The following is a 25,637-nucleotide window of genomic DNA, read 5'->3' as shown; positions in this document are numbered from 1 at the left end:
TCAAAGTTATCCACGATGGGTACCATAGCTACGGAAAGACTGGACTTGGTAGTGCTTGGTGCAACAGGATTCACGGGAAAACATACGGTGAAGAATTTGGTGAAAATAATAAAAGCAAACAATTACAACTTCAGTTGGGGAATCTCGGGGCGGTCGAAGGAGAAAATTCAAAATTTGCTGACTGATCTGGAGAAAATAGGTTAGTATCTATCCCTTATTTTCTACTCGGTTTCGTTGTTTTTGTGTTCCGGCACCTACCAAGGCTCCGGTCCGGCAGATAGAAGTAAGATAGCTATAGCTATCGATATACAGGACTAAATTTTATAATGCCACCGGGAGGGAAAGTAGGCTCTTATTACTTTAGATTGAAAATTTTACTCAAAGAAAACATTCCTTTATTTTTGAAATACACTTGCGAGCAAAAATATGGAATCACTTACATGAAGTTGTTTCCACGCGATCTTGTGTACTAACCAATTTGTTAGTAACAAAAAAAGTAGCACCATTTTAAAGATTACACTTTTAACTTTAAATTGATACCAAACTCATTTAAATCACACCAGTATTTAAAAAGATATCCCGGCTGATGTGAAGAAGTAACGAAAAAGACATTTATCAACTGTTTGATACGTCGCGAGTTGTGGCCTATTTACCCCCCATAAAAGCAAGTGTTTTCGGATTTTTGCTTTCACACGTTGATCCATACACATCTCCGCTTCTTTTGACACTTTACCTGGGATTCTACACCTTCAGAAGCAGCACAAATCGTTGCACTATTGCAAGAAGGGCTCAGCCAGCGGGCTGTCGCACGTCAGCTCCACATAAGCCAGTCCTGGGTTTCGAAAGTTTAATGTTCCACAAGATCGAACTCAAAAAAGACCCATGTGGATCTTCGGACTCGATGCCATGCTGTCAAACCTAGCCGGCACTATTGACAAAGAGAATTAAGCGGTTCTACAGGTACTCTTCAGTCAAAAGACCCCTTAGATAAGGAGGAATCTTAAGGTATTGAAGTGCCTCCAATATGCAACTATCTGGGAAACGAGGCGGGATGCTGTTATGTCTCGTCGAGCAGGACTATGGGCCTAGAGTGAGAGTTACGTTTAGTAGTAGCTGAACTTTGTTCCCGTGTACAATTACTTATGTGGCAGTTAATAATTTAAACAAACATATTACTCCAACGTAAAAGTCAGCAAGTACAGCTTACGTCATTTGCAATTAGAAACTTTCCGTTGTATAAGTGAGTAAATGACAAATAATACACTTATTGTGATTATTTTTTGATAATTCTTCATGTTTTATAAAATATACCTCATATAAATAAATACCAAATTTCATCAATGTACGATAAATAGAACGCGAGCTACACATGTTTAAACCTTCAAACCGCTCTCCTGTAAAATTGGCCGTTTTCAGATACGTTAATATACGTAGGGACCGTCGATATTACCAAATAACACCTTTGTTGATGAAACGAATTTAGTGTATTTTATTGTTAATCAATTTAAACTATTATGATATAAATTTAACAACATAAATATTATTATTTACAGTAAAAATGTAAAACTGTCACATCCGTGTCATGCAGTGTCACAGCCGTGTTTACGTAGGCTATTTTGTTTCCTTTCCGAGGGCTTTAAGGTTGTCCATATACATCAAAAGTATGCTTTTGGTTTATACTTTCGATACACATCGCAAAAAGTTAAAAAAAAAAATCTTTAATTTTTTTAAAAAATTGGCACAAATTTAAGAATGGCCCAAATAGTTCTCTTTGAGTAATTTCCCTCCAGGTGGAATTCCAAGATTTTGGAGAATTCGAACCTTCGGCTTGATTATTATTATCGTCATGGATTTACTTAACGCTTTTACTTAACGTAGAACAACATAACAAATATTTCTGTAGATAACCATTTGTTTTGCAGTTTTAAAATTAGTTACTATTTTAGTTAAAGTTAGGAAGGCCATAATCTGCCTTGTTTTGAGAGTGAAATTTATAACAATTTATTGATACTTCTAGAGTTTAATTAAATAGAGTTGATCTTGTTTTTAGAATAGAAAGGACAAAAACAGCTAAAAATTCAATCAAGTTCTTATAAACAGACTCTTACGAAACCGTAGAAAGTGCAGTGAACTTGTTATGATGGTCTACTTAAATGGAAATGTTTAAATATAAAATACGTAATTGAGTTTTTTTAGTCAATCCTACTAATAATAAAAATGCGAAAGTTTGGATGTCTGGATGAATGTATGTTTGTTACTCTTTCACGCAAAAACTACTGAACGGATTTTGATGAAACTTTACGGTATTATTGTTTATAGCCCAGAATATCATTAGGCTATATTCATGACGATCTGTGACAAACTAAATTTCACGCGAGTGAAACCGCGGCAGAAACAATTGCGACTTTAGTTCTTTTACGGATCTCCTCATTTCTGATTCGATCTCGTAAAGAAACATCGAGAATAGCCCTGTCCATAGCACGCTGTGCAACTTTGAGCTTCTGTTCTGTACATAATACCTAATTTCTTTACAGGCGAGGAAAAAACAAAAATAACCGTAATAGAATGCGATATTAAGAGGGATGACATCAGGAACGTTACACGAAAGGCTAAGGTTCTCATCAACTGTACTGGACCCAACACGATTCTCAGCGAACCTATAGTGAAGGCGTGCGTGGACACCAAAACGCACTATGTTGATATTTCCGCGGAATTATATGTGAGTTTTTTTTAATTAAATGTATGTATCCCATAAAGTTCTGGCATGTTTGGATTTGGAGTTTTTGAAGAAGTAGCTAAGTATTAGCTACGTATGGTAGGGAAAAAACTGTCAGAAAGAATAAGAATCGAAACAATTATGAAATACTTACCTACACAAAAACAAAAGATGTCATAGAAACAATAAAAAAGTTTAAGTGGAGGTGGTCAGGCCACACCATTAGAGGAAGCGAAAAATGGTCAAAACTAGTCATCAACTGGTAGGTACACAGGGGACAAGAATAGGAAACGAGGTAGACCATTTAGACTGTGGATTGACATCAAAGCCATAGCAAGTGGCACATGATGAAGAATAGCCAATGATAGAGAGAAATGGCGGCAGTTGGAGGAGGCATTTGTTAAGAGCTCAGATCATATTCTATGATCTGAGGTTAAGAGTGACATACAGACGTAGTCAAGCAAGTGTTCTTTCTGGTTCTGTGTAAAGTGTTATTGTAAAATGTACCTAACACTTTCTGAATAAAGGCTATTATTATTATTATTGTACGGATTGTACCTATGTATTAGAATAGTCCTTGGAAAACTTGGATATAATATGTGACTAGAACTCTTGAGATGCAATTATGCGACCTCTATTCTGCATAGTCTCATGTAAAATGCGAGGTCAAAGTTGAGTTTTGACTGGTTAAGTTAATTTAATTATGAATATTCAGGCTCTAGACAAAATTGTTCTGCATTTAATGTGTGCTCATCTTTTCGACGGCTATAACTTTGGAAAAGTGTGTCGGGTAGATATTAGATACCTATACATGTATGTGTTTAAAAAATATAAATAAAAAATAAAATGGATTGAAGTGCGTGTACATACTATACTAGTAATTATGTCTCGATCTCACATCATACTACATATTTAATTAGAGTAAGAGGCAAGAGCTAGTGAACGCCAGACCTAAGTACGTCATTTTATAAAAGCTGAAAGTTTGTCAGCGTATGCTCCCAATATAGGATATAATGTTGGTGAATTATGAAATTTGGGTCATCGTGGCTTTGGGAGCTACCCTAAAAAAACTGTCTGGCAAAGAGTTGGAACTGTCAAAACTGTCTGGCTGTTGGGGAAAATACTTCTAATTATTGTCCAAATATTATACATAAAAATCAGATTTAATGGTATACTTTTATTTATTACTAGCTTTCCGCCCGCGGCTTCGCCCGCGTGGAATTTTGTCTGTCACAGAAAAACTTTATCGCGCGCGTCCCTGTTTCAAAAACCGGGATAAAAACTATCCTATGTTCTTTCCCGGGACTCAAACTATCTCTATGCCAAATTTCATCAAAATCGGTTGCGAGGTTTAAGCGGGAAAGCGTAACAGACAGACAGACAGACAGAGTTACTTTCGCATTTATAATATTAGTTGGGATAGTTGGGATAGTTGGGATGGAATGAATTGATTTACCTACAGCATCTGCTTTTTTCATTTAGCTTGTATGATTCAATACAAAACCAATTTTCCAGCACATGCTCAACTTACACAGAACGTTCAATGAGAGCGCAGAAGAAGCTAACATCGTGGTGATTCCAGCTTGCGGGTTTGCAGTCATTCCTGCCCTGACGGGCTTGATGTATTTGGAACAACATTTTAAAGGTAAATAACTATTAAACAAACGTGTAAAGTATCTACATAATTTGTGCCCGTGATTCTCAACATGTCTCACTCATCTCTACATTATGTAGAGAAGGCTTCTAGATTGTAATACATAGTATGAAAATGATAATTTACATGTACCTAAACTTACCTCTAAAAAAAATAAAAATTGTTTATTTCTGTAAATCATCTACACTAATATTATAAAGAGGAGAACTTTGTTTGTTTGTTTGGTTGTAATGAATAGGCTCAAAAACTACTGGACCGTTTTTAAAAATTCTTTTACCATTTGAAAGCTACATTATCCACGAGTAACATAGGCTAAATTTTACTTTGGAAAAAAATAGGGTTCCGTAAAATATGTAGATAATGTAGTCCACGCGCGCGAAGCCGCGGGCGGAAAGCTAGTTTACAATAAAGTTACCGGGGTCTCCCAGAAAGTAATCGTAAGATACTTGTGTTGGGAGTACCTCGCTCTTCCACCTTAGTTACAAATTAGATTTACGTGATAGATTTGCTAGTAGTAATAACATTGTTAAGTACACAAGGTTACCTCTAATAGATAATATTTTCGTTTACCATGCTCCTTTCAAAATTTTAATTACAATGTTAATTAGCATAATGTATAGGTTAATTAACATAACAGAAATGTTGAATGTTTCAATATTTTTGTAACGTCTTTGCTTAAGTTTCAAATAAAAGGATTATCTTTTGTAAACAATTTGAGCAACTTTCATTATTATATTAACCATAGAAGCATGATGATTCTCAGTTACTATTTACATATTCTATGTGAATTTATGTAATAACAGGATTTTGGCGCATTCGCCATGAATTTATAGAAATGCAGCTAGGTTTTTTTGGTAGAATGGTCCATGAAATTTTGTCCAAATTATTTTCAGGAACATTAAATACAGTGGAATGTTATGCGGAAGTAATCATACCAAAGAGGGTCTATTTCCCTGGCCTAAACAAATGTATACCTACTCCACTATGGTACTTGGGAGTCCCTAGTGCATGAGTTACAAAATTTGAAGGCATACCGAATACTGAAGGCCGATACATTTCCACAGAACATCTATGATTCAGATCTACCGGAGATAAAAAGGTGAGTTACCTTTTATAATACATTAACATTCGTAAGATACCACCTCCATTGGTTATTATTGTTGCGCAACATTTCTGCATATTTAAAGTATGTAGTACGACAGCTTGTGAGGCCCTTGGGTGCCCTTGGCAAGGCGTGCAGGGAATTTACGCAATACTAGCACTCATTGTGCATATAAAGTACCATCAAAATTGCCCTTTAGTCCATTGTATTGATTTTTAAATAAATATTTCAGTATAACTAGAATAAAATTCTACGCTATTGTTATTATTTCGGCACAGTGACTAATAAAATTTTATTCCTATCTTCCAGGTCGTTTTTCCACAAAGACCAGGGTAGGTTATGGTTTCCATACCCTGGGTCTGATGAGGATGTGGTAGAAATGTCCCAAAGATACCTTCACGAGAAAAAGGGCAAGAGAGCGTATCGTTGCAAAATCTACACAGCTTTGCCGGCATGGTTTCATTACATCATGGTTATCCCAACCATGTTTATTTACTACTACCTCTGCTACCTGGAGTGCTTCAGGCACCTACTGTGGAAGTACCCTCGCTTCTTCACGCTAGGCTATGTGTCCCATAAAGGCCCAACTGAAAAAATGGCTAAAGATATAAAATTCGCATACACGTGCAAAGGGAATGGGATGGACGAAAATGGTCAAAAAAATCTTTGACGGACAAAGTAAGTTTACTTTATTTGTGTTATGAATCAAATGTGTATTTAGATATTTATTTACTAAATAATCATTCATTAATTTTCCTCGTATTTGATATCAAAAGGTCGAAATAAGTAGCTGTATTCAAAATCACGTGGATTAAAAAGGGATTTAAGGCTATCCCTTCAAGCCAATGTCCCATAATCCTACTAGGTAGTTGTTTAAACTTACCTTTTTGTTTAAGGTAACTGGAAGTGACCCAGCATATGAAACTACATCCATAACAGTAGTTATAGCAGCACTAACGATCTTAACAGAGGGCTCGAAGATGCCAAAGTAAGTATGAAGCACAAAATATAGAAAGATATTTCTGTGGATGAAGCATACATACAATGTTTAAGTTGTCGTTTATTATTATTTAATAATTTGATTCAATAGTTTATTGTTTTCATTTACAGAGGGGGAGTTCTACCAGTTGGTGCAGCTTTTCAAGACACACAAATTGTCGACAATATTATGAAAAATAAAGGGCTCACTTATGAAATCATAGACAATAAAATCAAAGAAATTACTTGTTTACCTATCGAATAAATTTTCGATTTACCTACAGTTAGAAGTTCAGTACCTCTAGTACGAAAAACTTTCGAGTTCGTTTCGTTGCGTATTCAAAGTGTCATCGAAAAATTTTGTATGAAAAATTAAACAGCGCCCCCTAGGGCGGCTATAATATAGGGGGCGCTGTTTAATTTTTCATACAAAATTTTTCGATGACACTTTGAATACGCAACGAAACGAACTCGAAAGTTNGTATTCTAACTGTACCTCTAGTAGGAAAAACTTTCGAGTTCGTTTCGTTGCGTATTCAAAGTGTCATCGAAAAATTTTGTATGAAAAATTAAACAGCGCCCCCTAGGGCGGCTATAATATAGGGGGCGCTGTTTAATTTTTCATACAAAATTTTTCGATGACACTTTGAATACGCAACGAAACGAACTCGAAAGTTTTTCCTACTAGAGGTACAGTTCATTTACAGTATACAACCAGAAACGTAAAGTATTTATATATATAGGTATATATAGGGCACCTTGAGTGTTTAGTGTCTCAGAAACCTGCTGCATACTTGTAGTTTGAACTGTGAAGTAATTCTAGTCACTTCTAAATGTAGTATCAATATTCAGAAAAAAAAACTGTATTTTCCCGAAAAGTGTATTAATGAGAATTTATATAGGTTTTAAGAAGTGGCTTAGAACTACTAAGTTATTTCTTTACCATAAAATCCCAAAGCAGCAGAGACGCCGAATAAAATTGCCATAGATAAGGTAGCAGCCGGTCTCTATATTTGGCCTCATAGAAGGTCGTCTTCATCCATGGGTTCAAAGGTTCGCTAAGTACGTGATTATTAATGTGATTAATTAGTAAATAAGGAATGAGTTAACCAAAGTAAAAGGATGCATTCTCAAAGAACGGATAGCCGCTGGGATAGAAAGAAATATTCTAAAGTGGTGACCTCGCACTAGAACACATTAGGTACTGAGGCAAGCATCTCACTCGGTGGACCGACAAATATTTTTAGTGTACTTCAGTGGATGTCTTTAAAATTAAAGTAAATGCTAACTACTGTAGTTCTAAGTTGTGGGAGCAAGGATAACGCCTGTGATAACGCATAATATTTACCGGTAGTATTTTTTTTTATTGATGCAGCTTAGTAATACAATTCATTGCTAGCGATTATTTTGGTCTAGAAACAAAATTATGTAAGTTTGTATCTATTTGGTTAATTATTTAATTTAATTTTAGTTTAACCCTTAACCAGGCCTAAAAAAGTTTAGGTACCTACCTTTTGGTTTTCAACCGTATCTTCACAGACAGGATAAAGTTCAAATTGATAAGGGGTTTTGTGGATACCAGACTGGTTAAGCGTTATTGTGGTGGTAGTATGATAGTATCCCCTCTGGCGTGGTGGTAGCTTACTTACTTAGCAGAGTCCAATTTGATACAACTGATATACTTTTTCTTTCTTTTTTAGTTCAATAAAGTCCTAGTATCACTGCGACCGTTATCGATCTATTGTGATTTACTTTTTCTTGCTCTTTATGTGGATTTGTATCGTTGTAATTTTGGTACCAAATAAATATTTTTACTTTCTTTATTTTATTGCTGAAAAGTATGTACTTACCTATCTCAGTCCAGTCAATGAATGCTGCAGAACTGAGCCTTCCTGACAAGGAGGATCTCATTGCAGTTTAGAATCTAATGTAGGTAACTCTTAAGAATGTTATTGAGTTTACTGCATCCAATCATCTACCATACAAATAAAAGTGCTGACCTGCTTTACATTGGGCAAAGTAAAATTTATTTATAAAGTCATGTCTCTAGGTCGCAACCGGACCTTCAAACCCCACTCTCCCCGCGGCTCAGAAATTGTGTTCCACACATTTCTCTCTTTAGTACTTCGTACTTTATTGGCTGAACTCTTATATCTTAGCAAATGTCAATGTATTTATTCAGAATTAGATATAGTAACCTAATGATAATAAATACAGCTGTTTTCTGTGTTGATTAGGTACTTATTCACTAAATTATTATGTCAAGTAACTTCAGGTCAAGACCTTTAACCGGTTTGACGAGTTTATGCGATCGTAAGTATGTAATTATTAGTTAAGTAAATAAAAATATTTGACTTCAGCCATTGAGTTATAATGTACTACGTACAATATTACTTCAATGACTTCAGCATGCTTTTTGACAGACCAAAATTCAGTAATAAATGAATGATTGATATAACAGAGTTAAGCATTAGATGGTTTTTAATCAGAGCTTTACGTTCATATCCTGTAAAATCTGAAAATAGTTAAGCCCAAGACCATAGTAGGTACATAAAGTCTTTAAAAAATATTATTTATACCAAATGTTTAGTCCTAATGTTTACATGAGAAAATACCCGAGGAAAATACTGATGTAAACATCATTACTTTCAACGAGATTAACCATGATGATCACAGGTGCCTACCTAATTATTTTAATAATCCCAATTATCATTTAAGTGGCTATTGTTCTTAGACAGCCATTAGGTACAGAATGTAATGCCATTATGACAATGTATTCTACCTTAAAATAAACAGGCACAGCTTTTCAAATCAGTGTATCTTAAAAGATATTACTTACATATTAATATGTAGGTTTACTGTTTATAGATTGGTAAATAACTTTTGAAGCACGACTCACGAGCCCTAGTGTCTCCGTAATCAAAGTTGAACTCTACTCCTGTAGATAGCCCCATTTTGCTGTAGGACGATTTATAAATAAATAATTTATAAATTCTTTATTGAATAACTTATTGACAGTTTTTAACAATAGGCTAATATTCAGTGCCGGATTAAGCCAGCGCGGGGCCTGTAGCAAATTTCTATCAAGGGGCCCTTGGTTTGCTTTAGGTTCTCAAGTTTATTTAGGGTATTAAATAAAACGGCATTCCGGTTTTTGATCCACGTTACTGAAAATGTCTTCCAAAACTTGCTTAATAGTGACAAAACCACATAAAAGTACCTTCGTAGCATCAGCTCGGGCTGACCACCTAGTGTCCCATAACCATTTTAAAATCGGAATTTTTGAGGTAGAATCTTTAAAAGTGCGTTCGTAAGACGACCCCATCGATAGGTAGAAGCGGAAAAAAATGTATAGAGGTTTTCAATGAAATCGAAGAAAAGTAATGCTTCTGTACAGCAGTCTGCAGCGCACTTAGCAACTAAAAATGAGTGTGCAAGATAGGGAATATATTCGGCGTACTTACTTATTTATTTCCTTAATTCGGGCTTGTAAGCCAATGTATTTCCCACTCATGTTACTGGCATTATCGTAGCTTTGCCCACGACAATCTTTGATATATTGATATAGCCAGTCTCACTTAAGAAATCTAGTAAACTTTGAGCGAGTTGTTCAGCAGTATGACCTTCCATGTCCAAGAACTTAACAAATTCTACTGGTCCAGATGGCAAAACATAGCGCTCTATCAAAGTCAACTGGTCTACATGCGATATATCTGGAGTAGAATCCAATGAAACTGAGTAGTATTTGCATCTCTTAATTTCGCAAATAATTTGATCCAGTATGCTTGATGCAATTAGATGAATAAATTCCTTACAAGTTGTTTTTGATAAATATGACGTACGTCCCTTTTCTTTATTAGCATAATTTTGTATTATGTTGAGCCATAAAAGCGTCAAATTGGGCTATTAATTCTAGCAAGCCTAAATAATTTCCATTGTGAGGTGAACCAACAATTTCGTCACTACCCCGAAACGCAAGCCCTCGTTCTGCAAGATATTTTACGCTCCTATGTAAATTAATCTTTTTTTATTTCGGTCAGACAGGCGTTGGAGCGCGGGGCCCCCAAATTCGCGGGGCCCGTAGCATATTATGCTACTCTTGCTACGTGGCTNTTGTTAGGATTATGGTCAAAGATGTCCTAAAACTCCTGCGAAGTTGTGACTCGACGCTGGTTGTCGAGCGGCGAGAGCATTTTTGGCACCCATCGCGCGCACCCCTATTTCATGTGCAAATGAGTATGAAAAATATCGCCGTTACGTTCTTTGTTAATGCCTATGGCTTCAGCTATCTGTCACAACTTAATTCGCTGATCTCTAAAGCAAGATTTTTTAAGTTTTCATTATTTTATTCGTTAATGGCGAAATCTGGCCGCCCTGACTTGCGGTCATCTTTTAGAGACTCCCTGCCATGCTTGAACTATCGGATCCAATATTTCATGATGGCAAATGAAGGCCCAGACTCCCCATAAACTGTAGACATCTCTTCAAATGTTACCGTCAGCGTTTTGTTCCTCTTTTTGAGGAGTTTTATGACAACTGTGTACTTCGATTTCGTACATTGCGCGGATGACTGAGACATGATGATGTTTACTGATTAATTACTAAAAGCGTGATGACGCTAATGAAATGAAACTTTGTACATATACTAAGGAGGTTATTGGCAAATTAAATAAATTTAAAGCGAGTCAATAATAGCACTTGAAGGTACTTAGGCTCAAAACTTTTCAGCCGCCCCTCGTATAATAGGTAAAAGTACATACGTGCCTGAACTAAGAATTATAATTCCTGTATCTCAGGCAAAAAAAAGGTAAGATAAGGTCGTTATTAATAGAACTGTTTCTAGCAAAATATATAATGTAATATTTATACATAACAATATTTAAATCAAAAATTAAAATGTACAGAAGTTACATTTAAGATTTAAAATCAATACAATGTGCTACATAAATTGCTTGTCCAATATACAGTGTCTGCGTAAACAAAAATAATAAACTGGATCACAGTCAATGTTGCAAAAATCATACAAGTTATTTATGTTTACTCTAGATAAAAATGCAATTCGAGTTTGTTATGGTAGATTTGATAAAAGGTTAGTGGGACAGCTCTGTGATTTATGTACCTAAAATATGTTTAAAATGTACCTACCTACCTACAATAACTTCTATCTAATATTAGTGCTCGCTCGGTTTACCAATCTTATATTTCCTTATACAGCATACCCGTCGTTTACAACAGTTCATGTTTGCGGCCGTGGCCTTACCAGTTTTTTTGTTGCGTCATAGTATACCTACTTTGTAAGGCCGGCCCCAATAGTCGTCGATACTTGCTCGTTAAGTGTAGTTTACCGCGATGAGTTCTGAAGATACGGAAAGGCTGGACCTAGTAGTACTTGGTGCTACAGGATTTACAGGAAAACATGCAGTTAAGAATTTGGTGAAAATATTAAAAGTGAACAATTACAACTTCAGATGGGGGATTTCAGGGCGGTCGAAGGAGAAAATTCAAAGATTGTTGACAGAGCTGGAACTGGGTTAGTACCTCCTGCCTACAATTTATTGGGCATTTTTTTTTATTTTTATACCTACTTTATTAGCTAAGTTCTTTCCCAGATAGCAAGCGAACTTGCTGCAAACTTGATTTTTATTACAAGCTTTTATTTTGTCACGTCAAATATGACAAATCAAGTTTATGGCAATATTGCTGTCATGGGCTGATTGCATATAATTCACATCTTTTCGTTCATAGCTTCTTTACTACCTGAGTTTACTACTTATTAGTTCATCAATTTAACTTTTGTTAATATTTTGCGTCACAAATACATGTAGTTTACTACATTTCTTAAACAGCAATCGGAAATGTAATAATAATATAAGATTTCAATGAATACGCGTGGACATGCGGTGCGAGGGGAGGGTATTGCATCATTCAATTACGCGGGGTCTCTTCTCTATCGAATCGCCAAATTTTTTGTACGCCTAATTGTCGATGGCACACAAATTTTAAGCCTAAAATTTTTTTTACACAAAATTATTTTTATTGCGCCTCTTTTTTTTCTCCGAAACTTAAATAGCGCTCGGCGGCTGTGTATGTGTAAGGTCGCAAGTCTAACCTAACCTAACCGAGACTTTGTTATCCAGCTACAGGAGTACTAAAACTTTCATGCCAATAACAGTTTCATAAAAGAGATGTTAAAATTAGGGATTTCCAATACTTCAGCGTAATATGCGTGATGCCGAAAGAAAGGTATGCCAATAAATTTTAGGCAAATATTTTTTTCGGCTAAAGTATAGTAATAGTGCGAAAATAACTGTCAGGCTAAACAATAATAATTGCGAGTTAAAAGTACCTATCGGCCAATCTGGTTTGGCTAAATGAAATTTTAGGCGTACCGAGGGGCACCAGATCACGACCGCGCTAGTGCCGCTTAGTTTTTACATTTCCTAATACAATATTGGAATTCTGTAAAATTCCTAGGAAAAGTATACGTATCCTAGGATATTATGTGCGTATTAAAAAATCTCTGAAGCAATATTATACATTTCCTAAATAGCTTTGGAATTGTATATTACCTAGCAATAGTATACAATTCCTAGAATTCATACATTTCCTGTAACATATTATATTATGTGCCATGTTAGGGGACCGTACAATGATANTGTAAATACAAAGGAACAAATAAAAAACCAGTAAATTTTAACATTTCACATGTGATAGATAGATAGTAGTGCTCTAAATATCGATTTTTGAACGTCAATACCTAAATAACCGTTTGAGGTATATTTATGAAATTTGAAGCTGATATACATCTTGCAAGTCTCAATACATGAGCCAAATTTGAAGTGTTAATGCACAGTAGTTTTTGAATGATGAGGAGTCAAAAGTGGGTCTAATTGGTTCGTCTAAATATACGCACGGTGCAGTCCCCTCCATGGAACTAGGCTTAACATGCTCCCGCATGTCTATAGTGTTTGCTCAATGTTGATTTAGTCGATTTTCTCCTGAAAGGAACATGTAAGACAACAATAAAATTTCCAATTTTACAGACCTTCTAGAGCAGATGCCGCAAAAACTATACAAGATATAGAAAAACTTGACGGTCTCACCTGTAGCAAACTGAATAAGCTTTTTTTGGTTCATAGTAGTCATGTCACTAGTTTCCGAGGATTAAGCGAAAAACCGAAAAGTGGTACCTTTAAACCCCCCTCTCCCCGCCGGCTCAAGGGCTAAGGGCGGGGACTTTTGCTATGTTCACCTCCTAACTAGGCTAAATAAAGTCCCGAGGTCAGAAATTGTGTTCCACGGATTTCTCTCTACACCGTCGTTAAGGCATTCATTGACTGGACTAATACGCATTTGGCAAATAGATAATTACTAGTGCACAAAATCAGTGTTAATTAAAAATATTCTTTTTAATAGAAAAAACAATCTGAATAAAATAAAACTGTGAAATTAGTGGTACAAGTTTTTTTTGTTTTGAATGGTGTTTTATATAATAAACGCTTCTATTGTGCGAATTGGACGCTTATTACTTACGTGACGTGCTGAAGATTAAAGGTTTGTTTATTTATTTTTACTTTTACAAACAGAATTAATGCTAAGTAGTTCTTATCTATCCCTTATACATTATTTACCTACTTTCAAACCCAGGCAACGTGTTCCAAGTGTTCCTAACCCTAAATAGTTCCTGCATGTTCCTGTTTAGTTGCAACGGATTTTGATGTGGTTTTCAACAATAGTTAGAGGGATTTATGAGAAAGGTTTTTATATAAAGCCTACTAGGTCATACAATTTGAAAAAATCACAAAATTAACGATAACTTCTAAACTATGAAAAATCGTAAAACATACATGGGGGTGAAATCGATAGGTCTAGTCCTCACCTATCACCTGCCTTCGGCTTGACACCTTACAAGAAACACCCTGTATAATATCATTGTACGGTCCCCTAACATGGCACATAATATATGTTACAGGAAATGTATGAATTCTAGGAATTGTATACTATTGCTAGGTAATATACAATTCCAAAGCTATTTAGAAAATGTATAATATTGCTTCAGAGATTTTTTAATACGCACATATCCTAGGATACGTATACTTTTCCTAGGAATTTTACAGAATTCCAATATTGTATTAGGAAATGTAAAAACTAAGCGGCACTAGCGCGGTCGTGATCTGGTGCCCCTCGGTACGCCTAAAATTTCATTTAGCCAAACCAGATTGGCCGATAGGTACTTTTAACTCGCAATTATTATTGTTTAGCCTGACAGTTATTTTCGCACTATTACTATACTTTAGCCGAAAAAAATATTTGCCTAAAATTTATTGGCTGGCATACCTTTCTTTCGGCATCACGCATATTACGCTGAAGTATTGGAAATCCCTAATTTTAACATCTCTTTTATTAAACTGTTATTGGCATGAAAGTTTTAGTACTCTTGTAGCTGGATAACAAAGTCTCGGTTAGGTTAGGTTAGACTTGCGACCTTACACATACACAGCCGCCGAGCGCTATTTAAGTTTCGGAGAAAAAAAAGAGGCGCAATAAAAATAATTTAGTGTAAAAAAAATTTTAGGCTTAAAATTTGTGTGCCATCGACAATTAGGCGTACAAAAAATTTGGCGATTCGATAGAGAAGAGACCCCGCGTAATTGAATGATGCAATACCCTCCCCTCGCACCGCATGTCCACGCGTATTCATTGAAATCTTATTACATTTCCGATTGCTGTTTAGGAAATGTAGTAAACTACATGTAGGTATTTGTGACGCAAAATATTAACAAAAGTTAAATTGATGAACTAATAAGTAGTAAAGAAGCTATGAACGAAAAGATGTGAATTATATGCAATCAGCCCATGAATACAGGTAAAGTCACAAGCAAATGCTAGTAATATATATGTCGCAGTCGGATTGTATAATCCGCCGTTTTACATTACCACTAGGCATTTTACATTACAGCTCTGTTTTGTAATACGCCGGTTCAACGTTTAGGCGGATTGAATACGGCTGAATGAAAATCCGCCGGAATGTATTCGGCGCCAAACGTTCTTCAATACGGCTAGCCGTTATGTAAAACAGCGCGTCATTACCCGCCGCTTTGACAGTTTTTAGTTCAAATTTTCAATACCGTGGCGTTGCCTGACATAACAACAACAATGGCGTCGGATGCAGAAAATGTGTTGCTAAATTACCATAGCTGGGCACCGTTAATCAAATAGTTAACTTCGTTAATCGTTAAACCGTTAATAAAAAAATTAACTTCGTTAAACGTTAAAACGTTATTTTTCGCAAGACTTAACGCAAGTTAACGTTAATCGTTAATCCGTTAACACATGATAATAAAACGAAAAAAATAATTGTAAGTATGCAAGGTTCAAATAATTTCGTAAGCTTGTATCGCGCATGGAATTTATTCCTCTTTTATGTTTGCGCTACAAGCTTTCGAAATTATTTGAACCTTGCTTAAGTAGTTACAATTATATTTTTCGTTTTAGTACAACTGCATTTCAAAATAAAAGCTTGTTTTAAAAAAAGTTCTATTTTATTATAATTTTATTTTACACTTTTTAGGGTTCCGTAGTCCTGACAAGGAAGTAAGGAACCCTTATAGTTTCGATATGTCTGTCTGTTTCTCTGTCCGAGGTTTTGCTTGGAAACTATTGGCACTAGAGAGCTGTAATTTTGTGGAGGTATGTATATTAATCACGCCGACAAAACATGTAAAGTGGGGATGATTTTTATTTTCATCTTCTACCACATCGTGTGGGGTATCGTTGGATAGGTCTTTTGAAATGGATTAGGGGTTCCTAAGACTGTTTTTCGATTTAGGGATCTGTTTGCAAATTATTAAAGTTTAAAGTGCCAATTTTTGTTCGAGTAGGGCGTCCACCCCCCCCTCTAAAAACTAAACTGTTGGCTTGAAAAATCTGGAAAAATTTGTAATATAACTGCTTTTTATGAACTTTCAAGGAAAACTATAACGGTTAAGAGACATCAGTTCGTTTAAAAGTAATAGTCATTATTGACTCATGTATTATAAAATTTCTTAATCAGTAAAAATTCCTTAGAAGAAAATATGAAAGTGACTTTAGTTAGATGAAGTAATTGATTGCTTCTGAAATATATTGTGGTAACGACGGACAACTACGGAACCCTACACTGCGCGTGGCACGACACGCACTTGGACAATTTAGCACCAAAGTGCTCGAAAAGACAAATCCAACAAACCCAAACTCGATAAGTTTTCACCGTTTCGTTTAGGAATTCCTATAGCCACTTCCTGACTCCATCATCAGAACCCTGGACATCATCTAGTACTAAAGTGCTCGAAAAGACAAATCCAAATCCAATGAACCCAAATTTGATGCGATTCCGCCATTTCATTTAGGAGTTCCTATGGCCACCTCCTGACTCCACCATCAGACTAGCTCAATGGTACCATAACATTGCATTGTCATTGTATTTACATAAGTATATACCAAACAGCTCAATCTGTTGAGAAAAACTGGTCTTAAATTCAGTTGCAAGATTTGTCCCACAAGTGAAGTCAATATAATAAGCTTGTAAATAAATAAATAAAAAATATAATTTTCTTATATCGTTATATATCGTTTCGTTAGTGATATGGTTACAAAAACTGTTGTTTTGGCTTCTGGAAGTTCTGGAAGCCCGAACGTACTTGTCAGAACATATTTTCTAGCGTTTTTCAGCGTGCCTGCTGTATCTTTTTGGTAAATAGTAGTACTGGATTAACGATTAACGGACTTAGGATAATTTAACGGAAGTTAACGAGTCCGTTAACATTTTTCAAAGTTAACTTAAAAGTTAATCCGTTAATAGAAATGTTAACTTCGTTAATTAACGATTAACGGATTAACGAGTTAATGCCCAGCTATGTAAATTACGGAGTTATTTCTGAATCTAATGAAGAAAAGTTATAAATATGTGTGTCGACAGTGAGTTTAAGAACAATTTTAACTTGCAATTGAAGAATTTCTATTCTTCACAATGTGGAACAGTCAAAAAACAAAAAACCGTGGACAAGGGACCGAGTTTTGGAGGTTATAGCCCACATCAAAACCGCTAAAGTGGCTATGGATTCTGGTGTTCGGCGGAATTCTACTCAATATTAATGGAGCAAAAAGTATGATATATTATGACAGTGGCCGGTGAAGATTTTGAGATATCTTTTATTTTAAGATGTTTGTTTGAACCTTGTGATTACTCATTACGTTTAATGACTAAAGCCAAATATTTTAATTAAATTAACTTTCAAAAAGTGTATTTGTTTTGAGATGGCTGTCCCCTGTGATTTATAAATAAGTATACAAAAAAAATACTGAAGCCAAATTTATAATTTAGTATTACCACAGAATAATAATAAGATTAATAAGTACTACGTACAGAAGTTTTACTTCGCGAAGGTATTTAAAAAAATGTATGCTCAAAGTCATTAACAATATGGTGTAATTTAGCCTGTCTCAAGAGTCAAGCACCATTTTGTTGACAAACGTCAGTGATCGGCACTGCGCCGAAGCTATAGGGCTGACTTCGGTAAAATGATGTGACGTGAAGTGCCAAACTGCGGAAAATGGCGGAGGAAATACATGATTTAGCATGAATTATCATGAATAATATTAACTACTTATTTATCTCTCAGTGTTTTGAGGCAACTTAAAAAAGTACATTCTGTGTTTTTATTATTATTTAGGCAGTTAAATACTGCACAGTATTTAGTATACCATTTTCTTTATTTTCTTCCATCATATACAAGAATACGCGTGCGTGAGTCAATGTTCGCTCGTATGTGAGGCCTTGTCGAATAGTATCCTGTAGGTGGGCCTTCGTGCGTGTTTTGTTTTCGATGTAAACTCGCGGAGATGAACAGGCCTGGTATTACTTACAGTAACGAAGATAATAATTCTTACTTAATTACTAAGGAATACGAGTATCGTGAGAAGAAATGTCTTATTAAAATTTATTTTCATTAAACATTATTTTATTTTGTACGATGCGGCTAAACGTGGGCCGCCGTATTGAAGAACGTATCGCAATGACAATCCGCCTAAACGTTGAACCGGCGTATTACAAAACAGAGCTGTAATGTAAAATGCCTAGTGGTAATGTAAAACGGCGGATTATACAATCCGACTGCGACATATATGTCCACCCTGCGGCGCCGGCTTATCCTTGAATTTTGGGACACGTTGTATATTACTAGCATTTGCTTGTGACTTTACCTGTATTCATGGGCTGATTGCATATAATTCACATCTTTTCGTTCATAGCTTCTTTACTACTTATTAGTTCATCAATTTAACTTTTGTTAATATTTTGCGTCACAAATACATGTAGTTTACTACATTTCCTAAACAGCAATCGGAAATGTAATATAAGATTTCAATGAATACGCGTGGACATGCGGTGCGAGGGGAGGGTATTGCATCATTCAATTACGCGGGGTCTCTTCTCTATCGAATCGCCAAATTTTTTGTACGCCTAATTGAGAATGTTACTAGGTATGCAAAATAACTTGAAACCTATGCTACAGTTAAGCTTTTACATTTACAAATACATTAGTTTTTATTTCATTCAAAAATACCCAGTAGTTATGATTTTATAGGCATTCAAAGTTCGCTTAAATATTGAGTCCCGCCGACGGTCACGTGACCCCGCGTGACGTACATTCACAGTGTCCGAAAACGGATATAAACATACTTAAATACATTTTTTTTTTGTAAATACAAACTTATTATACATATTAACACCCAGACCCATCACAGAAATTAAAATTAAACCAAACCCACACTTGATGCGATTGTGTCGTTTTATTGCGAATTACCTTCCAGCTCCATTATTAGACCCTGATTACTATATAGAATTAAAGTACTCATCAATACAAAACGAACGAGCCCAAACTCGATGCATTTAAGTCGTTTTATTATAGAGTTCCTATGGCCACCTTCCAGCTCCATCATCAGATCAGCTCCATGTCATCATAATATTGCATGGTCATCCAAATCACATGTGTTTGCGAAATTTCAGCTTAATCGGTTGCCTGGAAGTGGGTCTTAATTCAGCTTGCAAGATTCCACCCATACAAATATGAGCCAGTCACTGTAATATGACGTCACGCGCGCATAAAATGGCGGGCCGGCCGCCGCCCGCACTTTTAAAATTCAATATCTTGGAAACTAATAGACGTATCGAAATAATTCTTTCACGTGTATTTTTTATTTTTAACAGAGAATACAGAAAGCTAAAAAACAAAATTAGTGAACATTCTTCATTGTCGATGGCACGCAAAGGACATCATCCATTTTGGTCCAAAATCAAAAGTGCCGGCCAAAAAATAAAAGTGCTGTATTCTGATAGAATACGTCCGCCTTAGCATTTATTACTATGGCACCAAAGCTGTAGCACCACTGTGCATCGTGGTATTTGAGTTCTAAAAATAAATGAAACGACTGACTTTGATCTCAAATACTACGACGCACAGTGGTGCTACAGCTTTGGTGTCATATTAACAAATGCTAAGGCGGACGTATTCTGTCAGAATACAGCACTTTTTTTTATTGGCCGACATTTTTGATTTTGAACAAAAAATGTATGAATCGTCGATGAATTTTAGATCTCAAATACTCGACGCACAGTAGTGCTACAGCTTTGGTGCCATAGTAACAAATGCTAAGGCGGAAGTATTCTGTCAGAATATAGCACTTTTTTTATTGGCCGACACTTTTGATTTTGAACAAAAAATGTATGAATAGTCGATGACTTTTAGATTTCAAATACTCGACGCACAGTGGAGCTACGGCTTTGGTGCCATAGTAACAAATGCTAAGGCAGACGTATTCTGTCAGAATACAGCACTTTTTTTTGTTGGCCGGCACTTTTGATTTTGGACCAAAAATATATGAAACGTGGATGATGTCCTTTTAAGCCTTTTTTTTACACAAAATTATTTTTATTGCGCCTCTTTTTTTTCTCCGAAACTTAAATAGCGCTCGGCGGCTGTGTATGTGTAAGGTCGCAAGTCTAACCTAACCTAACCGAGACTTTGTTATCCAGCTACAAGAGTACTAAAACTTTCATGCCAATAACAGTTTAATAAAAGAGATGTTAAAATTAGGGATTTCCAATACTTCAGCGTAATATGCGTGATGCCGAAAGAAAGGTATGCCAATAAATTTTAGGCAAATATTTTTTTCGGCTAAAGTATAGTAATAGTGCGAAAATAACTGTCAGGCTAAATAATAATAATTGCGAGTTAAAAGTACCTATCGGCCAATCTGGTTTGGCTAAATGAAATTTTAGGCGTACCGAGGGGCACCAGATCACGACCGCGCTAGTGCCGCTTAGTTTTTACATTTCCTAATACAATATTGGAATTCTGTAAAATTCCTAGGAAAAGTATACGTATTCTAGGATATTGCGTATTAAAAAATCTCTGAAGCAATATTATACATTTTCTAAATAGCTTTGGAATTGTATTACCTAGCAATAGTATAATTCCTAGAATTCATACATTTCCTGTAACATATATATGTATATTATGTGCCATGTTAGGGGACCGTACAATGATATTATATAAAAACAAAAAATATCATTGGGACCGTATGAATGAGACAAGAGTTGTTGTTAGTGTCTGTTATTAGTCTGAATTACACGAGTATTTATACGATGTAGATTATAGATAAATGACGTCACAGCATCAACACTGTACGTGATAAATGTGCTGACACTGTGAACGTGATCAAGATAAGATATGAAGAGATTAAGTATTGTGCATACCGGCACAGTACTTAACTCCCCCCCTTTAAATAAGAAATAAAAAATAATGCGCTAGGTAATTACAATAACATACATAAATTATCTTATGTTAATACATGGTTCAATGTTCAATCTCTACATACTTACACAAGAAATAAAAATAATGCGCTAATTACATAATACAAATTACAATAACTAAGTATCTACGTTATACAAATCATGTGGTGAAAAATAGTGAAATGTTTATAAAAGATGAGAATATAACAAAATCTAACCACTGGCTTCTTCCTTATCTGGCGATTTCACAGGTCGTGGGTTGCCCTCGCGCAAGCTCGGCTTTACGCGATGGGTGCGCTGTATTCACAGCGTTCATGCCTTGTGTCCTTGCACATTTCATAAGCGTTATCGGCTTCTGAAGACCAAAGGATAGGCGAATTATCATTCTTGAAATATTCAAAGTATTCAACTTCGATACGCGGCTGCGTAATTTATTTTTCTCAATTCCTTAACTGTGTATCAATTCATCGATTGCTTTGTATTTCTGCTCTGTTGGGCGATTCCTTGGCTCGTTATCGGATAACCTAAGAAATTATTCGCTCTGGAGGGACTCACATTTTTCTAAATGATTGAATTCCCAAGTTTAGAGTCAGCGTTTTCGTTTGTCATTGTTGCTTATTACTGATATGTTGCTCCCGTAACGATTAAAGACCTCATACCACTTTTTCAGTCGGTAACAATAAGGCGGTTAGATAGCAGTAGCACAGAGGCCATGCTGGCTGTGCGATTTTTAGTTTCCTTGGTTCGTTTGTTTCCAATCACATATTTTTCGCATTTTTCTATACAGGGTGTTAGGTAAATGGGTATATGAGCCGACACTAGCCCATGTTAACATGGGCATATTAAATGGTATGGTGAAGTCAGAAATTTGATATCATCATTTTATTTTTTTTAATTTTCATACAAAATAAATTTATAAAATGCGATTTGTATGAAAAATAAAATAATTAAAATGAAGATATCAATTTTCTGACTTCACCATACCATTTATATAACCATGTTAACATGGGCTAGTGTCGGCTCATATACCCATTTACCTAACACCCTTTATATTATTATCCTCTAAAATGATGATGATGACAAAATCAATCTTCTTACTTGACTAGGCGACCTTGGCCTTCGGTTCTACGAATAAATGACGCCTGTCACTGCTGCGTCTCAAATTTTCACGGTCATTCTTCATAGCACAATTTATAATTGCACTTGTTGTAGCTGAGTTAGCACATTTTCCATTGTTTGGTCTTGAATTTTTGCTGAAGTTGTCGTTGACTGCTGACTACTGAGAATTCATTTTCGCTGATTGATGTTGATTTCACAATAATTGATGTTGATGACACGGACGCGAAATTTTCTCTGCTCAATCGGGGTAACCAATTTGATTCCATGTCAGATGGTGAAAGCTGGCGGAGGCTGATGCTGAAGATGGTGGTGATGGAGGTTACGTCTCACATCACGTTGTTTCGTACGTGTTGAACTTCGTCGTCGTTCGTCGGCTTCATCAGCGGGATCATCTTCTTCGTCGGGTTCGTCGATCACGTCAATTTGTGCCAACTTCGTCAGCTTCGTCGGGCTCGTCTTCTTCATTGGGTTCACCAATTTGTGTCATCTTCGTCGGGTTCATCTTCTTCGTCGGGGTCACCAATTTGTGCCATGTTAGGGGATCGTATGATTGAGACAAGAGTTGTTGTTAGTGTCTATTATTAGTCTGAATTACACGAGTATTTATACGATGTAGATTATAGATAAATGACGTCACAGCATCAACACTATACGTGATAAATGTGCTGACACTGAACGTGATCAAGATAAGATATGAAGAGATTAAGTATTGTGCATAGCGGCACAATATACAAATAAATAAATTTTGACTTTGACTTCCACTCTGTATAAGAGGCTTTATTTTAGATTTCTAAGAACATTGTTAGAGCATTGTTAGAGTTAGGTTAATGATAATTTTGCTAATTAAGTACCTGATGGTATTTTACAGGTGAAGAAAAAACTAAAATCATAGTAACAGAATGTGACATCAAGAAGGACGATATCAGGAACGTGACAAGAAAGGCTAAGGTTCTTATCAACTGTACTGGACCCAACACGATTCTCAGTGAACCTATAGTGAAGGCGTGTATAGACACTAAAACGCACTATGTCGATATTTCTGCCGAATTATATGTGAGTATTTTTCATAATTTTAGCTATCGCGATATCGTCAAAGTTAACATTCACCGTTGTATTTGTATGTTCAACACTATTTTGCTGACCTGATCTGTCTACATTAGTATTTATAAGTTATTTTTAGTATAACGTAACTTATTATTATTCTGTGGTATAACTGAGTACCTAAGTAATCTTATATTCCAGCACATTCTTAACTTATACCGAACTTTCAATAAGAGCGCAGAAGAAGCAAACATCTTGGTGATTCCAGCTTGCGGTTTTGCAGTCATTCCTGTCATGACGGGTTTGATGTATTTGGAACAACATTTTAAAGGTATTTACCTACAAAGTTCTTTGATAAGTACCTACATACTTAAGTAGGTACAAATAAAAATAGACTTTACGCAAGAGTTCATGGGGACTTCCTTTAACATGTTACTACATAATATATTATATTATATGTATTTTCGTTATTAGGTAGGTACCTAAATTGTTTAGAAAACTGTATCATCCAGTACCTACCTATCTACCTAACTGGAGTTGTGAATGCTCCATGAACATGACTGTGTCCAAATTATTTTCAGGGTCATTGAATGCAGTGGAATGTTATGCCGAACTAATGATACCAAAGAGGGCCTACATCCCTGGCCCAAACAAATGTCTACTCCACTATGGGACTTGGGGGTCCCTAGTTCACGAAATGCAGAATATGAAAGAGTATCGAAGACTAAAAGCCGAGATATTCCCACAGAACATTTATGACCCAGATCTACCAGAGATAGAAAGGTAAAGTTTTTAAATCTGATGAATTACTTCGGTAGATTTACTTTATTTTACTGTTTACTTTCAGATCGTTTTTCCACAAAACCAAAGGGAAGTTATGGTACCCATACCCTGGCCCCGATGAGTATGCTGTAGAAATGTCTCAAAGATACCTTCATGAGAAAAAGGGCAAGAAAGCGTTCCGTTGCAAAGTCTACACGACCATGCCGACCTGGTTCCATCTCATTATAATGATACCAGCTATGTATCTTTACTACTACTTCTGCTACTTAAAGTGCTTCAGGAACTTATTATGGAAGTACCCACGTTTCTTCACCCTAGGCTATGTGTCACATAAAGGTCCAGCCGAAGAAATGGTTAAGGATATAAAATTCGCATTCACGTTCAATGGAAGTGGGACTGATGAACATGAACAGAAAAAATCTTTGTCAGTCAAAGTAAGTAACTAAGGCCCGATTCGACAAAACTTTTATCCGAGAATAATTCCTGGTATAACTGGCACATTGACAGTTTCAGCATGGGAAATATGCCAAAATGTCGAACTTAATTGATTGTCTTTCGGCGCTTAAATTACTTACTTACGCCCGCGCCGTTTCTTTCTTATTTTGTAGTAATATTGACGTATTTGTTATTTTGTCATTTTGGTGCCCGTGCGCCTATTCCTTTTTGATTTTATCCCTGTAGTAGGTACTCATTTAAAGTACATAGGCATTAAAACTCTTGTTTTCAGATTACCGGATGTGACCCAGCATATCAAACTACATCTATGACGTTGCTTGTAGCAGCTTTAACGATTTTGACGGAGAGCTCGAAGATGCCGAAGTAAGTATGGCATAGGCTTATGAGCAAAGCACCCTTTGCCGAGTAAAATGTCCAAAATCAAGTCTGTAAAATAGTTTTGACCGTTTGTTTTTATCAACAATTAATAATTTTAATTAGGTTTTGTAGGAAGGGACAATAATTTAATGTGTTAAAAGTAGGAATATTTTATTAATAATAATTATTTAACTTAACACCAGGTGCGATTGCGGTCAAATACCTGCCTTGGCTAGCATAAAAAAAAAATAATTGTGTCTTAAATTGCATTTATGTTTTTAAAATTTCTTAAATAATATTATTTGTTTACCTACAGAGGAGGAGTCTTACCAGTTGGCGCAGCTTTTCAAGACACTCAAATTATTGACAATATTATGAGAAATAAAGCACTTACTTATGAAATTATAGACAGTTAGGGTTAAAAAGGAATTCGGTTTTTTTTTATTTTTAGTTAATACTTTATAAACATATGTTATTATTTAAATATAATGCATACTTAATGGTTTTTCTTGTAACTAATATATAATTTAAATTTAACTGCTTAAGTACTTATTTAAATCTTGGTATTTAATAGTTGAATACATGGTGTTTCGATACCTTA

At 35.6% G+C, this 25,637-nt stretch overlaps 1 protein-coding gene and 1 long non-coding RNA gene across 2 annotated transcripts; both read left to right on the top strand.

Annotated features, from left to right (window-relative positions):
• LOC114362510 (saccharopine dehydrogenase-like oxidoreductase) lies at positions 1 to 25,637 on the top strand. Its single transcript, XM_028317976.1, has 9 exons — positions 1 to 199; positions 2,535 to 2,719; positions 4,232 to 4,361; positions 23,268 to 23,452; positions 23,642 to 23,771; positions 24,022 to 24,223; positions 24,288 to 24,657; positions 24,951 to 25,042; positions 25,353 to 25,637. The coding sequence occupies exons 1-9, from the start codon at positions 16 to 18 to the stop codon at positions 25,450 to 25,452; spliced, it is 1,578 nt and encodes a 525-aa protein (XP_028173777.1). The 5' UTR covers positions 1 to 15; the 3' UTR covers positions 25,453 to 25,637.
• On the top strand, positions 7,152 to 11,982 carry LOC114362591 (uncharacterized). Its single transcript, XR_003656704.1, has 2 exons — positions 7,152 to 7,878; positions 11,919 to 11,982. It is a non-coding gene; the product is annotated as an uncharacterized LOC114362591 (long non-coding RNA).

This window comes from Ostrinia furnacalis, unplaced genomic scaffold (genome assembly GCF_004193835.3).
Source record: "Ostrinia furnacalis isolate ACB-3 unplaced genomic scaffold, ASM419383v2 OfSCF0067, whole genome shotgun sequence".
Taxonomy (NCBI): Eukaryota; Metazoa; Arthropoda; class Insecta; order Lepidoptera; family Crambidae; genus Ostrinia; species Ostrinia furnacalis.
This window is presented reverse-complemented; position numbering and strand designations above follow the sequence as displayed.